At 46.0% G+C, this 20,520-nt stretch overlaps 1 protein-coding gene across 1 annotated transcript; it reads left to right on the top strand.

The window, feature by feature from the left end:
- The first annotated feature begins 1,223 nt into the window (after positions 1–1,223).
- Positions 1,224–19,457, top strand: SMTNL1 (smoothelin like 1). Its single transcript, XM_081171038.1, has 9 exons — positions 1,224–1,374; positions 8,071–8,527; positions 9,792–9,927; positions 10,949–11,003; positions 11,840–12,010; positions 14,070–14,172; positions 15,907–16,058; positions 17,506–17,709; positions 19,051–19,457. The coding sequence occupies exons 2-8, from the start codon at positions 8,132–8,134 to the stop codon at positions 17,648–17,650; spliced, it is 1,158 nt and encodes a 385-aa protein (XP_081027164.1). The 5' UTR covers positions 1,224–1,374; positions 8,071–8,131; the 3' UTR covers positions 17,651–17,709; positions 19,051–19,457.
- The last annotated feature ends 1,063 nt before the right edge of the window (positions 19,458–20,520 follow it).

Raw genomic sequence — 20,520 nt, 5'->3', positions numbered from 1 at the left:
CCCTTACTTCTTAGACGAGTGGGTGCTTCCAACATCCCACATGCTACACAGACATATGAGAGCTTTGCTCTCATATCACAGCAAAATACTGTTGTCTTGTGCCCAGCCAGTTTAGGACCTATACAAGTCTCACCCCATCTCAAGGATGAACACCTTGGCCCAGATGGAAATGTGCCTTTATGAAGCTGCTATATCTCAGCTTGCCTCCAAACATTCTGCTCCTGTAGAATTTCTTCACCTTCCCAGGACAGAGACAGTCCTAGGGCCTTGCTGTGGGAACAATATAATAAAGTGTCAGAGAGTGGGAAAATGAGGCATAAAGAAGCACCCTGTTCCAGCCTTCTTCCAGGCCCAGATATGAAAACAGAACCTAGATTTCTGTTCTTATTTATTTAGGTTTCGACAGCATGGTACAAATTTCAATTCTAATTTCAGCCAGTGCATTGCACCTTTTTTTTTTTTTAAGGAATAAGAAAATTGGAAATTTATTTATTTGGTTTTTCAGATTACAATTTTACAGTCACATATCCAACATACAACATAAAAACAAGATTCCAAGGAATCTCTTGGACTTCCTACTGTTAATCATTTGTTCCTGCATCTTTTATAATAATCAAAATCTTTTATCACTCCATTGTATCCAAAATTCACCATTAAACTACAAGTGATATTCCAATCCTACTAATGATTTTAACTGTTTACAATTGTCTTTAAGATAAGTTATAAATTTTCCCCATTCCTTATTAAAAATGTTGGTCTTCCTGATTCTCATTTGTTTCATGTGTGCTCTCTTCAAAGTATTGTTTCCTTCTTTTCTGCTGGCTCCATTTCTTTTCATCTGAGTGGTCTCTGAATTCCTCTCTTCCGCCTTTCATCTAAATGCCTCATGCTTCATAAAGTGTAGCCCTGTTACTAAGAGCTCCAGGACTTTTGCCACCAATGAAATACATCTCGTTCCCAATGTACCTCCACGTGGGCAATGCCTCAAGGCATCGGGTCTCTAGCGGACATTTTGCTAGACAGCACTCTCCCCTATAGGGGAGAAAAATGTTCCCTGTGGTTCTCTTCACCAAGACCGGAGTTGCTCAGAGGCTGCTGGGAGAACTGATTTCTCTTCACCTTGCCCTGGCTCCATCTGCCCCTTCTGAGAAGTGGGAGCTGTGATTGAAAGAGGCACCTGTTGGCTTCCTGATAAAAATAGGAGCGTCCAGTTACCCATCACAGTAGGGAGGGTGGGTGTATCAACAGAGTAGTAAACAATGAGAAAAGGCACAGCATGCACAGTGGAGGGGGGAAGAGAGGCTGAGAGGAGACCAGGAGGAGGAAGCAGGAGGAGAGAGCAAGGGAGAGACTGAGTAGAAGACCAGCCGCTTGGTAGGTGCAACCTCATTTCCAAAGCCCCCTCTTTTCCCAGCAGCCCACTGTAGGGGTTCAGTACTCGAAAAGAACTGTTTGTGTGCATGTGTCTAGATACGTGTTCATTCTGCAAACATGCCGGGATGGCCAAATGGTGGCTCTGGAGCCATAGTCAGGTCCCAAGTACAGCTCCTGGACACTCAAGAGAGAATGATAGAGGTGGATGGAAAGTCCACCCTGTGCATTGCTCTCCTGTTCATTCAGGGCCCAAGGAGCAGAAACAGCCACAAAAAGTGAGGCAAAGTAGGGCTACAGATGAGGCTGTGTGGGGCTACTTAGCATCTCTGCAATATGGGCCCTTCTTCAGGCGTGGAAGGGAAGGGGCCTTTTCAGCAGTGACTCCCAAAAAGAGGCTTACCTGGTGTCTATGCTGATGCTATTTGGTTGCCAAAGACCTTTCTACGTCCGTAGGCTTTTTAATATAACCTATTTTTACCTCTACCTCTTTATTTATTTAACGTCTACACCACCTGCTTCTTCCAAGGAGCTCAAGGTGGTGTACATGGTTCTCCCCACACCCCATTTCACCCTCACAACAACCCTGTGAGGCAGGTTAGGTTAAGAGATGGTGACTGGCTGAGTGGAGATTGAACCCTGGTCTCCCAGTTCACAGTCCCACAATCTGAACATTACGACACTTCTGCAGATTGCTTCTATGGTGCTCTTTTAAACCCTGTTGTCTTCGGTGCTTTGTCTTAAATTGGGAGTCAATGAAAGACTGGGTAGGTTTCCCTAAAATGAATATTAGAGTTGTCTCATATTTTATGGTTCTGTTTCTTCACCTTCTGAATTTTTGCCTGTCACAGTTGAAAGTGGTTTCTGGTGGAAAGATGCAGTAATGTGCAATACTGTACCTGCTGAATTTCTGACTGTTGCACAGTGGGTTCAAGCAGGGGTAGCCAATATGGGGCCTGCCAGTCATTGTTGCCCCCCCACCTCAACTCCCATCATCCTTGACCATTGGCAGTGTTGGCTGAGGCTGGTGGGAGCTGGCTCAGGAGAGGGTTTTTGGTGAGTGGCTCTGGTTTAAACATATTGGCCACAGTGCCCTAAACCATTATTTGATTCCAAATGCACATATGCTGGCAAGCCAAGAAAATTCCATTATCATTATTTGTATGTATTGGGAAGTAAGGTACTTGGAGACAGCCTGCTTCCAGACAGAGGCTTAATTTGCAAACGAGACACTGAGATATTGCAAATGGGATATTGGCAACAGAGCTGGGGTTTCGGGTATTTATTTATTTATATATTTATTTACTTACTTACTTACCTACCTACCAGCTTTTCCCTGGGAGAGGTAGCTTCAGATGAAATGGGAGATATAGGCTGGCGCTTTAATGACAATGAATTGGCTGCTAAGACCCTGCATGCATGAAGAACAGTGATCCCACAACAAACCCTGTCTGGAAACACCCTCCCACTGTATTCATTGGGGATTACTCTCAGGAAAGTGCGTATAATTCAACCTTCATGATCTGCCTCTAACTATCTGGTAGTACAAGGAGCTGAGCTTGAATAAATCTCAACAAGCCGACTAGTTTTCTTATGCCTCCAATAACCCATTTCAAAATCTTGGAAGGCGTACAGTCACCCACCACCTTTGTGCACCTATATTCTCAGGGGAAAGATGAGCAGAGATGCCAAAGCTCCTCAGGCTCAATCTGGTTATGTATATAAGAAGAGTCCTAGTGGATCAGGCCCATGGCCCAACTAGTCCAGCATCCTGTCCTCAGAGTGGCCAACCAGATGCCTGTGGGGAGCCTACAAGCAGGATATGAGCATAAAATCACTGTCCTGTGGTTTCCCTGTGGTTTCCAGCCACTGGTACCCAGAAGGATGCTGCCTCTGATTGCGGAGGCAGACCGTGAATGAGGCAAACCAAAGAGGCTTCCTTTTGTATATATGGCCAATGGCCAAAGGCCACGTCAAACTTTTCTCCCTTGCTTCCTGAGCATCCAGGGCAGTCTGTGAATTGGGGAAGGCCTGTCACTCAGTGGTAGGTCAAATGTATTATGTGCGAAAACTCCCAGAATCTCCTGGTTAGGCTGCCCAGGCGAAAAAGAGGTAATTCAGCAGGTATAGTTACAGAAATTTCCTCTTTCACACTACTATTCCCCTGGCTTCTTTTTCATCTGGTCACTCGACTCCAGGAAGAGCTGGAAAGGACCTGGTCTAAAACCTTGGAAGACCATTGGTTTGACTGATGTAAGGGATCTTCCTTTATTCCTAATGAGCAGTTTAATTTGATGGAAGGAGTTTTAGGAGGGTCTCTGTGAAGACCGGTTTCTTTTCAGCTTTACAGATTGGGAAAACAGCTGAGGCAAAATTCAAGGCAAAATTGATGCAGAGCCCCATAATTCCTGAGCTCACCCCATTATTCATTAGCTCAAACAACAGCTAACAATCCTATTTCCTTCAATTCTAGGAAAACCTTCGTATGCATTGTGACTGGTCAGCCATACTAGTTTGAAGGGTTCCTTTCTTCAGTGAACCCAAAGTTGCTCCCATCACTCAGTCATGCCACCACTGAGCACCCCTGAGGGGAAAAGAATGCTTGTATAGTATCCGCAGTCAGTCTAGTTCAGCAGATTTCCATGTCTGAAGAACACCAAACAATTTCAGACAAAGCAAGGATAGAAAGTGGCCATCACTGTCTATTGTGTGATGCCCATAGTTTTAACAATGAACTGTGGGAAGATGTACTTTCTTTGTCTATCCTGAATCTCACAACATCCAGGTGCTAGTGTTATGAGAGAGAAAAACGTTTCTTTGTCCACTTTCTTGCACTGTGCATAATTTTGCACACCTCTAGCATGTTACTTGCCTTTTCTGTAAACCCAAAAGCCCCAAATGTTGTCATCTTTCTTCATAGATGAGTTGTTCCATCCCCTTAGGTGCTTTGCTGGGATCCTGCACAAGGTCCCAGGTTCAATGCCTGGGATCACTAGGGTGGACTGGCAGATCCCAGTCTGAAATCCCAGAGTCACTTAGAGTCAGTGTCAGCAACACTAAGCTACCTTTATCACATACACAGCCCAACAGGACAATGACAATAATCCACCAACAGCATACAAATCAATATGGCTAACCTGATCCGAAACACCCACCCACCTCACCCACACACGAAAACAAAGATCACCACAGCCAGTCACAAGCAAACAATCACACCCGAGGCCAACCCCAACCTCTCTCACCACCAAAGGAACACAAGTGAACAACACAAGCAACGCTGACACCAAACTCTACATACATTAAACATAATAGAAACACCGCCACTCGACCCCACCCCTATCCATCTTCCCTCTCTCCACCCCCCCTTTCTTTTTTTCTTTTTTCTTTTCTTCTCCCCCTAATGCCTCAACAAATGAAACGGATTTGTAAAAACAACAACAACAACACTAAGCTAGGTTGGCCAATGGTCTGATTCAGAATGAGGCAGCTTCCTAAGCTGCCATAATGTGAGAATTTAGGGTGCCAATGAGTTGTATAGGTGCCTGTAGGAAATCCAAGAATGGAATAGCAACCAGTGGGTGAGGATAAGCCTGAGGGACATTTGTAGGGACATGAGATCACAGCAAGGGCTGACCAGGAAGGACTGGAGGGGTGCAGGTGATTGCTTCTGCATAACTGTTCAGAGGTCTTGATACTGCAGCTGCCAATACAGCTTTATTGGATAAATTGCAGTCTTAGCTGGCAGCAGAGCTGCCTTTCCCCTCTAGTCCTCGTTTCCTGTGTAAGAGCTTCCTTCGTTGAAGGTGTCAGAATGCTTCCTAGAGTCTCTCTCTGCATAGGGCTCTGACAGTCCTTACTGTGCTAACAGCACAGCAGAAGTGTTAAGAACTGGGGTCGGTGTTCAAACCCTTTAAGCGTGGGCTGCACTGACAACGAAGCAGCGTTAATGACAAGAGTGTTTATTTGAGGAGTGATGAAAACAAATTGTCAGTAAACTGAAGTCTGGGGTGAATGTGATTCAACCCAGCAATCTAAATGCATTCCCAGCCAGCTAATTCCATCCATACTCTCCCTCTCCCTCTCTCTCTTTCTCTCTCTCTCTCTCTCTCTCTCTCTCTCTCTCTCACACACACACACACACACAATGTCAATATTCCCACCCATACCCCAACTGCCATTTAGTGCTCCCTTCAACTCCCTGCTCCCTCTTAACATCGATTACTTCAATCAAACCCCCTCCCCTTCCCTATAAACACAAACCCCAAACATGGTTCCTTAACAGCACTGTAAGATGGCACAAGAGCTACAGAAGAGTGATAAGAATGTGTGGCCTCCTTAACTGAAAGAGCCCATTCATTTTCAGTGCAATCCTACAAACGGATAGTGCTTAGTGGTATCATGGTGTTGGATTAGGACCTTGGAGGCCAGGGTTCAAATCCCCACTCGGCTGTGAAGCTCCCTGGGTGACCTTGGGCCAGTCACTCGTTCAATCTCAGCCTTGCCTACCTCACAGGGCTGTTGTAAGGATAAAATGGGGAGGGGTATATGGACCACCTTGAGCTTCCTGGAGGAGAGATGGGATATGAATGTAATAAATAAATACATAATCCCAAGTCCCACAGAGTTCAATGGGACTTATTCCTGGGTAAGAACATGTAGGATCATTGCCTTCGGAAGATGTTCTGGGCAGCCTGACCTCTTGACTGTATCTGAAAATGTCAGAGGGTTATTTTTAGCAGGTGACAGCGCAGCTCACCTGCCCCTTCTCCCTATAATTGCCTCTTGCACGTTACATCCCTGAATCACTGGCTGCTCCTGGTGTTTGTCAGCAGGTTTTATTTAAAGATGATTTACTAAGTGACAAGGAAGGAGTGGGTAGGGGCTTACCCCTGCCTCCTCGCCTTAAAGGATCTATGAAGTTCTGTTTCAGATAGGTGGCTGCTGTTTTGCAGGGCTGACTAAAGAGTAAGGTGGCTGCCTGAGGCAGCTGATTTGGGGTGTTATTATGAACGGGCATCACATTTTTAGTTACTTAATTTATTGTAATATATTTTCTGCCTGGGAGCGGTGCTCAGAGGATTTGCTGCCCCACATGCTTAATAATAATAGTAATAATAATAATAATAATAATAATAATAATAATAATAATAATAATAATAATATATTATTATTATTTATACCCCGCCCATCTAGCTGAGTTTCCCCAGCCACTCAAAATAACTCATCCAGCTTTTGAGACTATTATGTACCTTGACTTGAGGAGAGGGCTCACCACTTGCTGTTCCACCTTGGGCAGCAACACGTATTGGCCCAGTCCTGGTGCAAGGCTTGCCAGGGATTCTCGTGACTAATTTAGCCTTCTGCGTAGCTCTGCCTGTCTCCGTAGAAAGAAGCTGGATTAGGACACATGTTGGGCAGGATCTACGCCAAGCCATACTTATGAGCCCACCGGATTCCTGAACTATAAGCTAGGCTGCTTCCTTTACTTAGACACAGGTTGATTCACAGCAATGCAGTGCACCCTTCCCTGGAATTTGTGAAGCAAGGAGCTTATCCAGACGCTATTCTAAAACACCCAAGTATTCTATATTACCTTCTGGCTGAAAATTATTGTCTACCACATTGTGGGGAAGATGCAGTCACACCATTTCCTTGAGCGACAGAGACATTTAAAGCAGCACCATGCATGAAACAAGAATCTATGTTCACTGCCTCAAGTGTAATTACCTTCTCACATAGTTATATCACACACAGCAAGACCCCTGGCCTGGCTGGGCTCCTGCTGTGTAGCTTAATATTTCCATAGCTCTTAAACACTATTTATAACATACACCCAGCAGAGGGCATCCCTTTTACTCTCCCCCGCCCCTCCAGTACTGCTGGTGGAATTCTTGGTGAAACTTGAGAAGGAAGTATTTGTATTCCAAAAGGTGTAGTATAGCAGGGATGGGGGAATCCGTAGCTTTCCAGGTATTTGCTGGACTACAATTCCCATCATTCCTAGCCATTTGCTATGCTGGCTAGGGCTGATGGGAATTGGAGTCCCATAACAACTGGAGGGCTGCCCCTCTTCTATGGGCCACCTCACACACGTATGCTAAGGTTACCAGATTTTTTTCAATGCGTCCAGGGACACTTTTCAGTTTCAATGGATTTTGTATGGGGACTGATTTGTAAATTCGGGGACTGTCCCTGGGAAACAGGGATGTCTGGTAACTTTAATGTATGCTGATCACATGATGACTGCCACAGACACGGATGACTTGCATGTGTGAATAGGCCACCATAGATAGATTTGTCACAATGCCTCAAAAATCCAGTGCTTTTCAATGAAGTCGCTCATGTAACTGCCAGTTATCAAGCAAAGAGAAGTCAAGTGTTAACTATGTATCTGGGGGAATGTGAAGGGCAGATCCTTTCTATACATTTAAAGCATATTCAACAAACATTTAAAATGCATGACTCCCACCCACACCCCAAGAATCCTGGGACCTGTAGAGAACTACCATTCCCAGCACCTTTAACAAACTACAGTTCCCAGGATTCTTTGGGGGAAGTCATGCACTTTAAATGTGCTCCGGATATGCGTGAAATGTATACCGTCTGCCTGCCCTAATAGTTGCAACAGTTGGTATCAAAGAATGACACATTTTCGCCCTCTGATTTTCACGTTTTGTCCCTTGCCCTGTGAATTTCCAGAACTGGAGCTGGAAGAGGCCAGCTTCATTCTCCACTGAAGCAGCCAGAGGAACTTGACACCATGGAGGCCGAAGGCACTAAGGAGCAGCAGGGGGAGAGCCAGCAGATCAATAGACTGGAGCACCAGAGCGAGTCAGGAGATGCTCAGGTTGAGGCTCATGGAGAGAGTGAGGCTGGGAAAACAGAGGCTGCTGCTGGGAAGGAGAGCAAGGATGAGAATGAGCCTGCAGGAAAGGCTTCAGGGGCCGAGGAGATGCTGGGATCTGAGACCAAAGAGAAAGCAGAGGAAGCCGGAGAAACCAACCAGGCAGCCTCTGAGGATAGAGTGGCCGTGGGTGTATCTGGAGCAGAGCCCAAGGAAGAAGCTGAGGTTTCTGGAACACCAGAAGAACGGCAGGAAGAGAAAGGAGCAAAAGCTGATGCCTTGGAGAGAAACACCAGCACTTCCAGCACAGAGGTGGGAACAGAGTGCGTTTCACTCCCTGTCTTGTGCATCTCATTCCCTTGGCTGCCTTGTCTTGCTCTCTTTTAGCTTATATGTTAGTTTCTTTCCTTTATAGCAGCCTTCACTGCTCCAGATGTTTTGGACTACAGTTCCCATCAGCCCCAGCCAGCACCCCAATTCTGTGTAGGTCTATTGCACCTCTTTGTCTTTAAGGTTCCATGAGACCTTTTGCATTTCCATTAACACATTACTCCCAATAGTTAGCTAGTAGCTTTATATGCTGCCTTTAACCCCATATTGGAACTCAAGGTAGTGTCCATGGGATTTCTGGCTGGTCCCCCACCCCGGCAGTGGCCAGACACAAAAGCAAAGCAGGCCATGCAACTGCCAGGGGGCTGGACCAGCCATCAGAGACAGAAAGAAAAACAGAAGACGAACGAGACTGATTTTAGGAGGAGTTTATGCACAAACAATTGTGTCAGCCACTTGTTTCTGTCTCCATGTGTAAGTGGCTCCTTTGCAAAGCTAAGACACCAGGTTTCAAAATAGTTTATGGGAAACACTGAGGATGCAGGAAGGAAGATAGATATGCTCTGGGAATGGTAAACAAGGTGACAGGCAAATGTCTCACCCTACAATTTGTGGAGACTATCCACAGGGCTTGGCTTATTTATAAGGTTTTCATTCTGTCTTATCGCATATGGCCCCAAGGCAGCTTACAATTGGTTGTTGGTGGTGCTGGGTGATACCTGGTTTTCAACATTGTAATATATCATCGACTAAACATCACAATATACCGATATATCGCAATGTCTGAAATAAGGATGGAACTATGCAGAAGCAAATGGGGTGATGTCCTGGCAACTGCTCCTGCTTAGGGGGGGTGTCTAAAACTAATATATTTTTACTTACTGTTAACATATTGTTACAACTGTTATTTTATAGTACAGAACAACAGGGGCAACAGGAATCATGAGAGAAGTGACGATCGGCTTCTTGGTTTTCCCCACATCACGATATTTTTGTACATAGCGCACAGACACTGTGATTCACAGTTTATCGCCACGTCAAATATAATGAAATTATGTCAGATATTATGAAACCATTATCATGGTGTAGACTTCAAACCATGGTGTAGACTTCAAACACTGCCCTAGATGTTGGACTCCACTCCAGATTAATGTAGGGTTTACTCCTTATCCCACAAGACCGTGGAGCTTACAATAACCGCACTGAAAATGTGTTTTGGCTTGTCCCTTCTCTCTTATTCATGTAGGGTCGAACTGGCAGCACTTCAGATGAGCCTCTCTCGCCAGAACCAGAGGAGGAAGAAGAATTCTGGCCAGAATTCTCTCCAAGTTCTCCTGAAGAGAGCCCACAAAGCCCCACAGAGTTCAAAAACGTGGAGACGGGTAAGGAAAATATGATTCAGCACACTGAAAATTTAAAGCAGAGGTGGGGCCAATCTTGCAGCCTATGGGCCAATCTAGACCTGCCTGCCTGTTTTCACCAGGTCAAGCCCACCCATTGGCTGACATAACCAGTGAAATCAGCCAATGGGCAGGAGGACAGGGTTTAATCCTGCCTAGGTTGTGCTGCCCTATTCCCAGCAGGATCACACAGTCTAGGCAGCAGGATTTAATATTCTCTCATGAGCTGATGAGCAGAGATTAAAACCCTTTCCCTCTTCTTTTAATTGGGCATGGGAGGTGAGCCACGGCTGCCACACCCACTTATTCAAGGTCACAGTTCTCCACTGCTGCCATCCACCTGTTCGAAGCAGCGCTGTTTGAAGCAGCCTCTGTCTCCTTTAAAGGATCAAAAGATACTTTGCAAAGCCACGGAGCGGATTTTGACAGATGGTCTGCCCTGCCTGCCTGTCAGTTATATACTATCACAGTGACATCACAGGATTGACAGATGTGTGGCCCCCACTCAGTTCTCAGATTGGGCCTGCAAGGCTGATCCTGAGAAGAATCTGTCCCATGGAGCCAAAAAAATTAAAAAAAAGGTTCCGCATTTAATAAGAAGTACGGAATACACTTGAGATTAAAGCTTTAGGTGGCATTCTTGATTTATTGATTGAAAAGGTACCTTACATGGAATGTGGCAACAGACACAGAATCCTGAGAAACTCAGTTTTATTTTATTTAAAGCATGTTTCTAGCCCTCATCATTCTGAAGGCATAACTGAAAGCAAGCAGTAGCTTCACTTCCTACATACGGGGATTTCCTGCATGACTGCATGGGACCCCTCACAGTCTGCAGTCACATTTCACAAGTTGGGAATGGGTGCAAAAGCAATGCCGAGAACAGTGATGGAGAAGTGTTGGGTGTCTGTGTGTTGTTTCCCCTCTCCTCATGCCATTTCTCACATCATTTCAACACAAGTGTGATTTTTTTAAAGGTATAACTTTCTGTAATTCCATCTAGGAAGCACTCCTTCAGGCCCAACTGCCCCTGAAGCTGCCCCGGGGAACAGCACCAGGTGAGGCAGAGTCTCTGAGAGCAACCCTGGCCTAGTAGGGCTGTGTTGTGTGACCCCTTGCTACCACGGGGCAACGTACACAGAAAGCACAGCTCAGCAATGATGGTGATGACAAAGATCCTGAACAATAACTGTTGCCTCATGGAGGAGTGCTGCTAGGTACTTAACGGGTTCCCGGCAGCACACAAATGTCCATGAAATGCATAGTGTGCCTCTGGGCATATTAAGATGCCAGGTTGCTGAGGTCTCACCAGCACTGCATTTTGCAATGCACCCAGACACCTCGTAAGCAAAGATAGATATATGGTTGGGGAAAGGGGCAAGAGATTTGGGGTGTGAGGGGAGAAGAGCACCACCACAGCCCTGTGTCTTGGACCTGAGCACTGGGACTTCAAACATTGCCTCGCAAAGAGCACCAGGTTGAGATTTTAAGGCAGCAAAAATTATACTGAGCAATGATGGGGAACTTGCAGACCTCCAGATGTTGGACTTCCATCAGCCCTGACCATTGGCCATGCTGGCTGGGGCTGATGGGGGTCCAACCACATCTGGAGCACCCTAAGTCTCCCGTTCTTGCCATGGAGGACCACTACCATTATAATATTTCCCACTTCCCTCAGAGTAGCACTCGTCAGGACTGATGGGGATGCTTTTCCATGAGTGGTGAGGGGAAGGGCCTTCTCCTGGCCGCCATCTTGGCCTCTCCTCCTCCTACTCCTATTTTGAGAAGTTATGGACTGAGAGGCGATCACAGGTCTACCTACTGCCATGCCCTCATCCAATACCACTCAGCCTTCTTGGGTTTGCTTGTTTGTTTACTTGCTTTTGGTTCTCAGCACTGAAGCAGTCCCAAAGGGGGATGAAAAGCAACTGCCAGCTGCTGAGGGAGCAGCCGCTGCCCAGGAGGAGAAGAAGAAGAGACCCACTTTTGACAGAAGAGAGATGACAAGGCCTCGTATGCCACCCAGAGCTCAGTCCCGCAAGGCCATCATGGATAAGTTTGGAGGGTAAGCCTGGGACTGCACCACTGGGTGCCTCCATTGCAATCCTTCACTGATTTTCTCTTTCTCTTTCTTCATTGCCCCACAGCCTTTGTACTTCCTGCGTAGTGCGTGCATGCTTCCTTCTGCCACAACTCCTAGATAGTGCAATGCATTTTAGGAGCAGACACAAAGCCTAAACCCGCAAATGTTGACTAGGTTCAAGGGAACTTGCTCTCAGTTAAGGTACACAGGGGGCCAGCTTCAGTTGTTTTACACTTTTCATCAAACAGTACCACATTTGTATGCAGCCAGATATTATTTTATAATCTCTCTGTTTTAAAATGTTCATTTACCACCTGTCATTTCCAGGAGGAGCACAAGAATAAAAGCAGTGCCATAATTAAAATCAATAGCCAACATACCGTATTTTTTGCACCATAACACTCACTTTTTTCCTCCTAGAAAGTAAGGGGAAATGTCTGTGCGTGTTATGGAGGGAATGCCTACGGGTGGCATGCCTACGGATTTTCCTCCTCTAAAAACTACATGCGTGTTATGGTCGGGTGCGTGTTATAGAGCGAAAAATACGGTATTTAAAATCGTTAACAGCAAGTTAAAAAAGAGGCCCAAACTATAGCATGTTCTTTATTCTGGTGCATGGATAGCCGAACAAGGTAGAGAAGGCAGCTTTAAAAGATAGCTTTGTAACAGATTGCAAAATAGATTGTTCCATGTTAAAGAGAAAGAGCAGGGCCAACATCACCACCTGTCCTTCTCAGGTAACTGCAAGGGCCCTCAGCATTCTGGCGCTGCTGTATGCTGCCCTGAACCACACTCAGTTTTTGATTCCTTGCCTCTGCACCAACTGGCTGGATCTAGGCACCCTCTTCATTTCACACAGCTTCCCCACATCCAAGCATTGCTCTGGGGCATTGTAAGAAGACCTAGACGTGCAGCACTGCTTGGAGTGCTGCCACCACAACCAGCTAAGCCTGCCAAAGGCAAGCACACCAACTCCTAGGGGCCAAAGCTGTGTGTGTGTGTGTGTGTGTGTGTGTGTGTGTGTGTGATTTTTTTATTAATTTTTCATTAATAATACTCCAGTTGATACAATGCCAAATCTTGCCACATCATAATACAAATAATAAAGCCAATTATACATTCCAATTTATATATTTTAAAAAGACCTCCCATGTTCTGGCCAGTCAGAGAAAGTTTTTGTTTCTTGTTCCTGCTTTTTCTGGGGCCAAAGCAGTTTTGGGCCCCTCAATGTTTTGTTTTGTTTTGTTTTGTTTTTGAGGTGGCTGATCCCCCTCAATGTTCAGAGGATGTTCAGCTGCATTGCTGGCTCCTGGCATGTCATGTGGCATCGGGACGTCGCATTGGGCCCCCTCAGTCGTCTTGAGAAGATGGCGCCTCTGGCCAGGGGACACAGAGAGAGGAGGGGACCCAGCAAAAGACACGTTGCCCGGGTGGCCCTCAAACCTACAACTGGCCTGGATAGAGAGGTTTCTCTTGGGCAGATCAGTGCATAGATAAGAATCTAAGCAATCAACTAGAGAAAAGGCCGCAGACGAGGAACCTTATTATTGTGTGGACAACATTCCAGGTGCCACATTCCAGGGCTAAATGGGGCTGGAGGGAATAGTGGGTTGAGCAAAGGATGGGGCTCTTGTAGGCTACATTTCAACAGCAAAGAAGCCAACAGGTTCTGTACATGCATATCCCTCTCCAGCCAGGTAAACAAGAGGCGTTATCAGAGTTCAAGGGCTCATTCCAGCCAGGCAAAAGCTCTCAAGGAAGGCGTGCAGCAGGGATGGTGAGGGGTATAGCCAGGGGGCAGCAGACAAAGGCCTGCATTCATTCATCTAGCCCGAGGTTACTCATCTCAAGTATAGGACTTCATCCTAAAGAGGCAGATCTGTGCCCCCAAGGCTGTCCAGTAGAAAAGAATGGGGAAATATAAATCAAATCAGTTAAATTTTTATAGTCTGTGGATTCCTGAGAAGCATGTCTTTATTCTGGCTCTAGTCACTCATTATCTTCTCCCTCTTTTGGTCATTTCCCTACTTCCCTCCCAAAGGGCTGCAACCGGTCCTGCCCCCAATATCAAGAAGACAGGAGGTGCCAACACAGTGAAGACTATGTTGCTGGAGTGGTGCCGGGCGAAGACCCGTGGCTATGAGGTAATGAGTCTGTATAAACTGTGAAACTCAATGCCTCCTTAAGTGGTCCTTCAGCTCATGACCCCACTGTTCCCCAGTGATGCAGCAGGCACCCTCGTTTCCCTTATGAAGATGGTGTTGGTCATGCAACTTGTGTGTGTGATCAGCTGTTATATGACAATAAGATGATTTCTTGTGAAATATGAGTGTATTTTTTTCCTGGTACAGAGGAATGTTCCCTGTTCTTATTAGATAGCATCAGCATCAGTGTGTGATCAATACTGTGTGATCTCCACAGTCAGTCCCAACAGGTTGTCAAAGGTGGCTGTCGCTCTCATTTTGTGTTAGGCCATGCCCCCCATGCCAGTCATTTTATGACTAGCACCCACAGCACTCTCAAAATTTGAAATGCGCCCATTGATCCAAAAGGCTGGTGATCTCTGCAATGCATGTTGGAATGCCTTGACATAAAATTACTGACCATAGAGGCTTCTCTGAAGTGTTGCTGAGAAACTGCAGATCCAGCCAAGTGATGTGGCATTTTTAAAGACTAACAAATGTGTTATGGCATAAGCTTTTATGAACTGCTACATTGCTGCCCCGATAAATTCCTTAAAGATGCCCAAAGACTCTTTTTTGTGTTTGCTGCAACAGACTCACGTGGCAACCTCACTGGAAATTGAGAAAATGTCTATGAAAAATGAAGCACTTGGAACGTTCTAGAAGGGCTATATAACTGCTTCCATTTCCCTACACTTCAGATTGTGGTGGGTTATAAATAGGCACAACGTAACCTCCGGTTTATGTTAATACTCTGTGCTTATCACCCTCAGATACATTTTGTAATTCCTCAAAATAGTAGCACTATTTGTCTCACTCTCTCACACACTAATACACACCCCAGAACAGTGCAGTCTTGCCAAGAACAAACTGTTGGAGAAAATGTACCTATAAACCAAACCTGAGATTCTCCCTACACAGAGGTGCCAGCCACAATGACAAATTTGTGGGATTTCCACCCACAGGTTGTTGGTTTTTTTTAAAAAAAAATCAAAGCAAATAGTAATGCATCTTTCAAGTTCCATTTGGTCACTTCTGAACTTCTGTTTCAAAGCAGTAATTGCAATATTCCCACAACTGATTATCAAGGAGCAAAAGCAGTCTGAGCTGCTGTTTGGATTTAAAAGAGCTTTGGTAGACGCTAACAATTGTGCAAGTCTTTTTCCTGACTTTAGACACTTGCTAAGCATGCAAGTAATTTCGTTTATTACAGATTCAGCAGTCGTTCCTTCTACACATTTGTATTTTAACTGTGGTGAAAACCTGCCTTTCCCAACCATTTCAGTATTATACATGGTAATGCCATGACCACAGTTATACCAGACATCTTCAGCGCAAACAGATACATATTCATGAGTCTCAAAGCAGAAAGAGGCTGTGTGGTTCAGTGCTAGAATGTTGGTTTGGATGTTTCCATTCCCACTCAGTCTTGATGCTCATTTGGTGCCTAACCTACATCACGGGGTTGTTATAAAGATTTTTTTAAAATAAGAACTCCATTCACATGACCCTGAAACGATTGGAAGTAAGGAGGGACATAAATGGGATGGACGAATAAGCAAACTACTGCAGATATGTTGCTAATCATAATTAACACCTCTTGCAGCTGCTGGGGTGCAGGGCGTAGATACTGAGTGTAAACCCAAGGAGAGAAGACAGGTGGGGCCTGTTTATGTTTCTCTTTCTCATCCCCAGCATGTGGACATCCAGAATTTCTCCTCCAGCTGGAGCAGTGGCATGGCCTTCTGCGCTCTCATGCACAAATTCTTCCCGGATGCTTTTGACTACGCTGCACTTGACCCAGCAAACCGCAAAGAGAACTTCACTCTGGCCTTCTCCACTGCAGAGTAAGCACCTTCCCAGACCCCAGGACCCCACAACCATAGGGCAGGTTGGGCTGGGTGGAAGAGCCAGGCCACACTTCCACATACCCACATCCTGGTGATTGTGGGTGCATTGCTGTTTGCTGCAGTGAACATGTAAACAAATTTATACTGTACCTGTTTCAAATTAATAATAATAATAATTCCCCCAGCCACTCTGAGCAGCTCCCAACAGAATAAAAAGGCGATAAAATATCAAATATTAAAAATTTCCCTAAATATGGCTGAATTCAGATGTCTTCTAAAAGTCAGATAGTTGTTTATTTCCTTGACATCTGATGGGAGGGTGTTTCACAGGGCGGGTGCCACTACCAAGAAGGACCTCTGCCTGGTACATGTAACAACATTTAGGCCTTATCTACACTTACCTCCCCCCCCCCTGCTCTTTCCAGGCACAGGCCCACACTTTAAAGCTCTGTGTCCTTGCAAAAGCCTGCTCTTTAAAGCTGAAGCGCAACAAACAGCAATTTGTGTTTTCCACAGATTGTTGTTTGCTTGGATTCAGATTTAAAGAACTGGCTTTCACTGAGAAAATGCCAAAGCAAAAAATGGGGGGGGCACTCAGACTCAGACACGGAGCTTTAAAGAGTGGACTTGTCTCTGGAAACTGCAGAGGAAAAGTTATGTGTGCATAACAGCAATCCAAAGCACAGCTAAACCATTTCAAACAACTGAGCAACAAAAAACAACAAAGCAATAGTTGTACATTTCAGCACAGGTTAATATCAGAGTGCAACAACAACACTTGGGCAAATAAACTTTGCACCAAAGAAATACCAACACGGGGGCGGGGCGGGCGGGACAGGGTGCTATACCCAAGGAAGCCATTTCTCCTGTCTCTTGACCTCTGTAAGCAGGGTGAGCTGGAGAAGGGCCTCGGAAGGCGATCTCTGCATGCAAATAGGCTTGTTTGGGAGTAGGACAGCTTTTCCCATGCCATGCCAGCCATAGGGAGCTGTAGTCCAAAACCTCTGGTCTCTTTACACCTTCCACATGTGCCTGAGGAACATGGCGTAAACAAAGCCAGAGTCAAAAAGCACTAATAGGGATGTCTCGCCATCTGTACCCTAGCATGTAATGTATTATATGGGCAATGGTTTCTTCATGAGTGGGGAACCTGCTGCCATCCAGGTGTTGCTGGGTTCCCAGTACCAGCAGCCCCAGCCAGCACAGCCAAGGATGTTGGGAGTTGGAATTCAGCACCCAAAGCACTGCACGTTACACACACACACACGTGCGCTTTAGATCACAGTTCTCTTTGATCCCGTGCCAACTTTCCAAAGTCAAAGGGATGGGGCGGCTTCACTGTTTTTTGGTTTAAGAGTTATGTTCAAGAGATTCCCTGTAGCATCTGTGAAGGTGAAAAAGGTGCCAAGCTAAATCTGGATGTTCTTTGCCATCCTCTTCCCAGGGAGCTTGCTGACTGTCCCCAGCTTCTGGATGTGGCCGACATGGTACGCATGAGTGTCCCTGACAACAAATGCATCTACACCTACGTCCAGGAGCTTTATCGCAGCCTGGTGCAGAAAGGGCTTGTGAAGACCAAGAAGAAATGAGAACGGAAGGCTTGTGTTTGAGGCTTACTGGAAGCTGGAGGGAAGGTTTGGCAGAACAGGTGAGAAGGGCTCCATGGAGGACCTCTTCACTAAGTGAGAACATAATATAATGGCCAGTAGGGGACGCGGGTGGTGCTGGGGTCTAAACCACTGAGCCTCTTGGGCTTGCCGATCAGAAGGTCGGCAGTTCAAATCCCCTTGACGGGGTGAGCTCCCGTTGCTCTGTCCCAGCTCCTGCCAACCAAGCAGTTCAAAAGCATGCCAGTGCAAGTAGATAAACAGGTACCACTGCAGCAGGAAGGTAAATGGCATTTCAGTGTGCTCTGGCATCTGTCATGGTGTTCTGTTGCACCAGAAGCATTTTAGTCGTGCTGCCCACATGACAAGGAAAGCTGTCTGTGGACAAACGCCGGCTCCCTCTGCCTGAAAGCGAGATGAGTGCTGCACCACATAGTCGCCTTTGACTGGACTTAACCATCCGGGGTCCTTTACCTTTTTTATATATATAATGGCTAGTAGAAATGGGGGACAGGATACTGGCTCAGTCATTATCACATTTCTGGAAGGAAGCAACCTTATTTTAACATTAATACCATGCCTTACAGAGCGGTAAGTTATAAAAAGCTCAAGAAGGATGTCAAAGACAGAGCCATGGTTTAAATCAGGGCTGCCAAACAGAATTATCTTATCGAGTCCTGTGACTTCCCCAGTGAGGTCTTTGGCCTCCCTACCTCATGCTACACAATTTGCTGAACCACCTCTAGAGTTTGGAAATGATGTGTATCGTAGAGCCAAAGGGATCACCCACCAACTGCATGTCTCAAATTAGCCCCACACCCCATTAGCAGGAAAGGTATCAAAGCATATGACATCTGCAGCCAAGGATGTCATGTTGGTTGGTGGTATTTAGTCAGTAGAAAAGGATATTTGGATGACAGGGGCATTAAAGGTGGCAGGACTGGGTGATGATGGATAGCTGTTTTGGCTGAGAGGGCTGGTGGCAGGTGTTTTGGCATGCAAGAAGCTTTTGGAGGTTTGGCAGTGGCTAGTGGGAAGAGGGGCTAAAGTGGGAGGTTATGAGCTGAAAGTGGGTGCCCAGCATAGGAGTGTGAAGTGGCAATTCCAGGCAGCACTGGTGACAGGATAGTGGCAGGCAACATGTGGAAGCAAGGGACATTGCTAACCATAATCCTACTGCTGGTCTCCTCCTCCAACCCAACCAGGGCAAACAAACCAGTGGGGTTTTTGGTGCAGATTATGGGTGTGGTCCATCTGTATCTTATTTGCAGGTAAGATGCCCCCCCAACCCTTTTGGATTCTCCTCCTCTGCACTGGAAATTACAGCTTCCCTTAGGCTAAAGTGGGCCTCAGATTCAGGATTTTCTTCTTTTGCTTTTCAGAGAGAAGGCGACATGGGATGTCCCCTGGTCTCTATTCTGCCATTTCTTGTGCACTGCACTGGATCAAACCAAAGTGGCTTTTGCTCTAGCATTTAAGTCTGCTATACACAAACTTTCTGCCTGTGTGCTTTTGAGATGTGTGGGGAAAGGGATTGTTAACTCTGTCCTGTAGGCACTTCCAGTCACCTTCAGCAATCTGGCCTCCAAGGAACCAAAAGCCTCTGTCATAAACGGGCATGGTGTGGAACAAGGAAGTCTCTCCAGAAAATTACCACTGCCCATTTCACGTACTATTCTCTTGGCTGCAAATCCTGCCAAGTCCTCTTCCAACCCGTGCTGTGCTTCTCTCTAACCTCACTCACTTCTCCTTACCGAGCATCATTAAAGCACAACTGTTTGAAGTCCAAGGCAACTAGGCAGTGTCTGTGATTCCTGCCCACCCCAAAGCAAACTACAGTTCAAGTCCCATCCATCAATGGTGAGGTTACCAAGGAGATAGTATGAACAGCTCTCCTTGAAGATATTAAGCACAAGGCACACTAGAGCTGCGCAGCGTACAGGGAAAACACAACCTCATCCGATGCCTGCTTACTAGGAAGGAAGCCCCACAGTATTCAGTTACTCCCAGACAGATGCTTCAGTCCTAAGCACAAAAGTCCCTGTGCAACTTGGAGTAGGCATGGCTAAGATCAGGCTGTTAGGATAACACACTAGGAAGAAGTTTAGCAAACAAGCTGCCATGAGAGACTGTGGCCAGGGAGGAATATGGCCAGATAACCCCAACAGCAAGAGGTCCAGCAGAGTGAGAATGAGAAAGACCAGCTGCCACAACAGAAGGAGGAAGACCATTTTTTATTAGAAAATGCATTTACTCACATATATTTGTGCAAGGCATTCCCATTTCCTAGGGTGTAAGATTCCACTGAAGCAAGAACTTGCCTCTAAATATGTTCTGCTTAGAACAGAACAGTATAAGTGATTTAAAAATAAAATAAAATCTGACTTCAGATTTTTGGCAACATGGGCCAATTGTTTGCCAGCTCCACATGTCTGCCCTTCTCTACTCGGAAGAGCCTTCCAGCTCACTTATCACATCATTACTTACCTACTGTATTTCAAAATCTCCAAGCTAAGTTAGGGTGCTTCTAGGCAGTGGAGTGTTGCCCATTAGGGAGAATGGGGCATTGCCCCACCAACTTCAGTCTGCCCTCAACCAGTCTCCCACCTGCCTACCTTCTTACAACCAGTCCAGGGAGTGCTCCTAGCAGCCAGCTTCCCCCTTCTTAGACTCAATGTTGCCCTTGTAGGACTCAGCAGGAAGGAGGATGTAGTCAAAACTAAAATGAGCTGCCTTCGCCTATCAAAGGCTCTGGCTCCACTTACTGCTCCCTCTGCCTTCTGTCCCAAGAGTCCCAGTGGCCAGTGGCCATCTCTGCTTCCAGTTCCAGACATGGACAATTAGCAGCACTC

Source organism: Podarcis bocagei, assembly GCF_964188305.1.
Source record: "Podarcis bocagei genome assembly, chromosome: 1".
NCBI lineage: Eukaryota > Metazoa > Chordata > Lepidosauria > Squamata > Lacertidae > Podarcis > Podarcis bocagei.
Note: the sequence above shows the minus strand (reverse complement) of the source record. Positions and strands in the feature narration are given on the sequence as shown.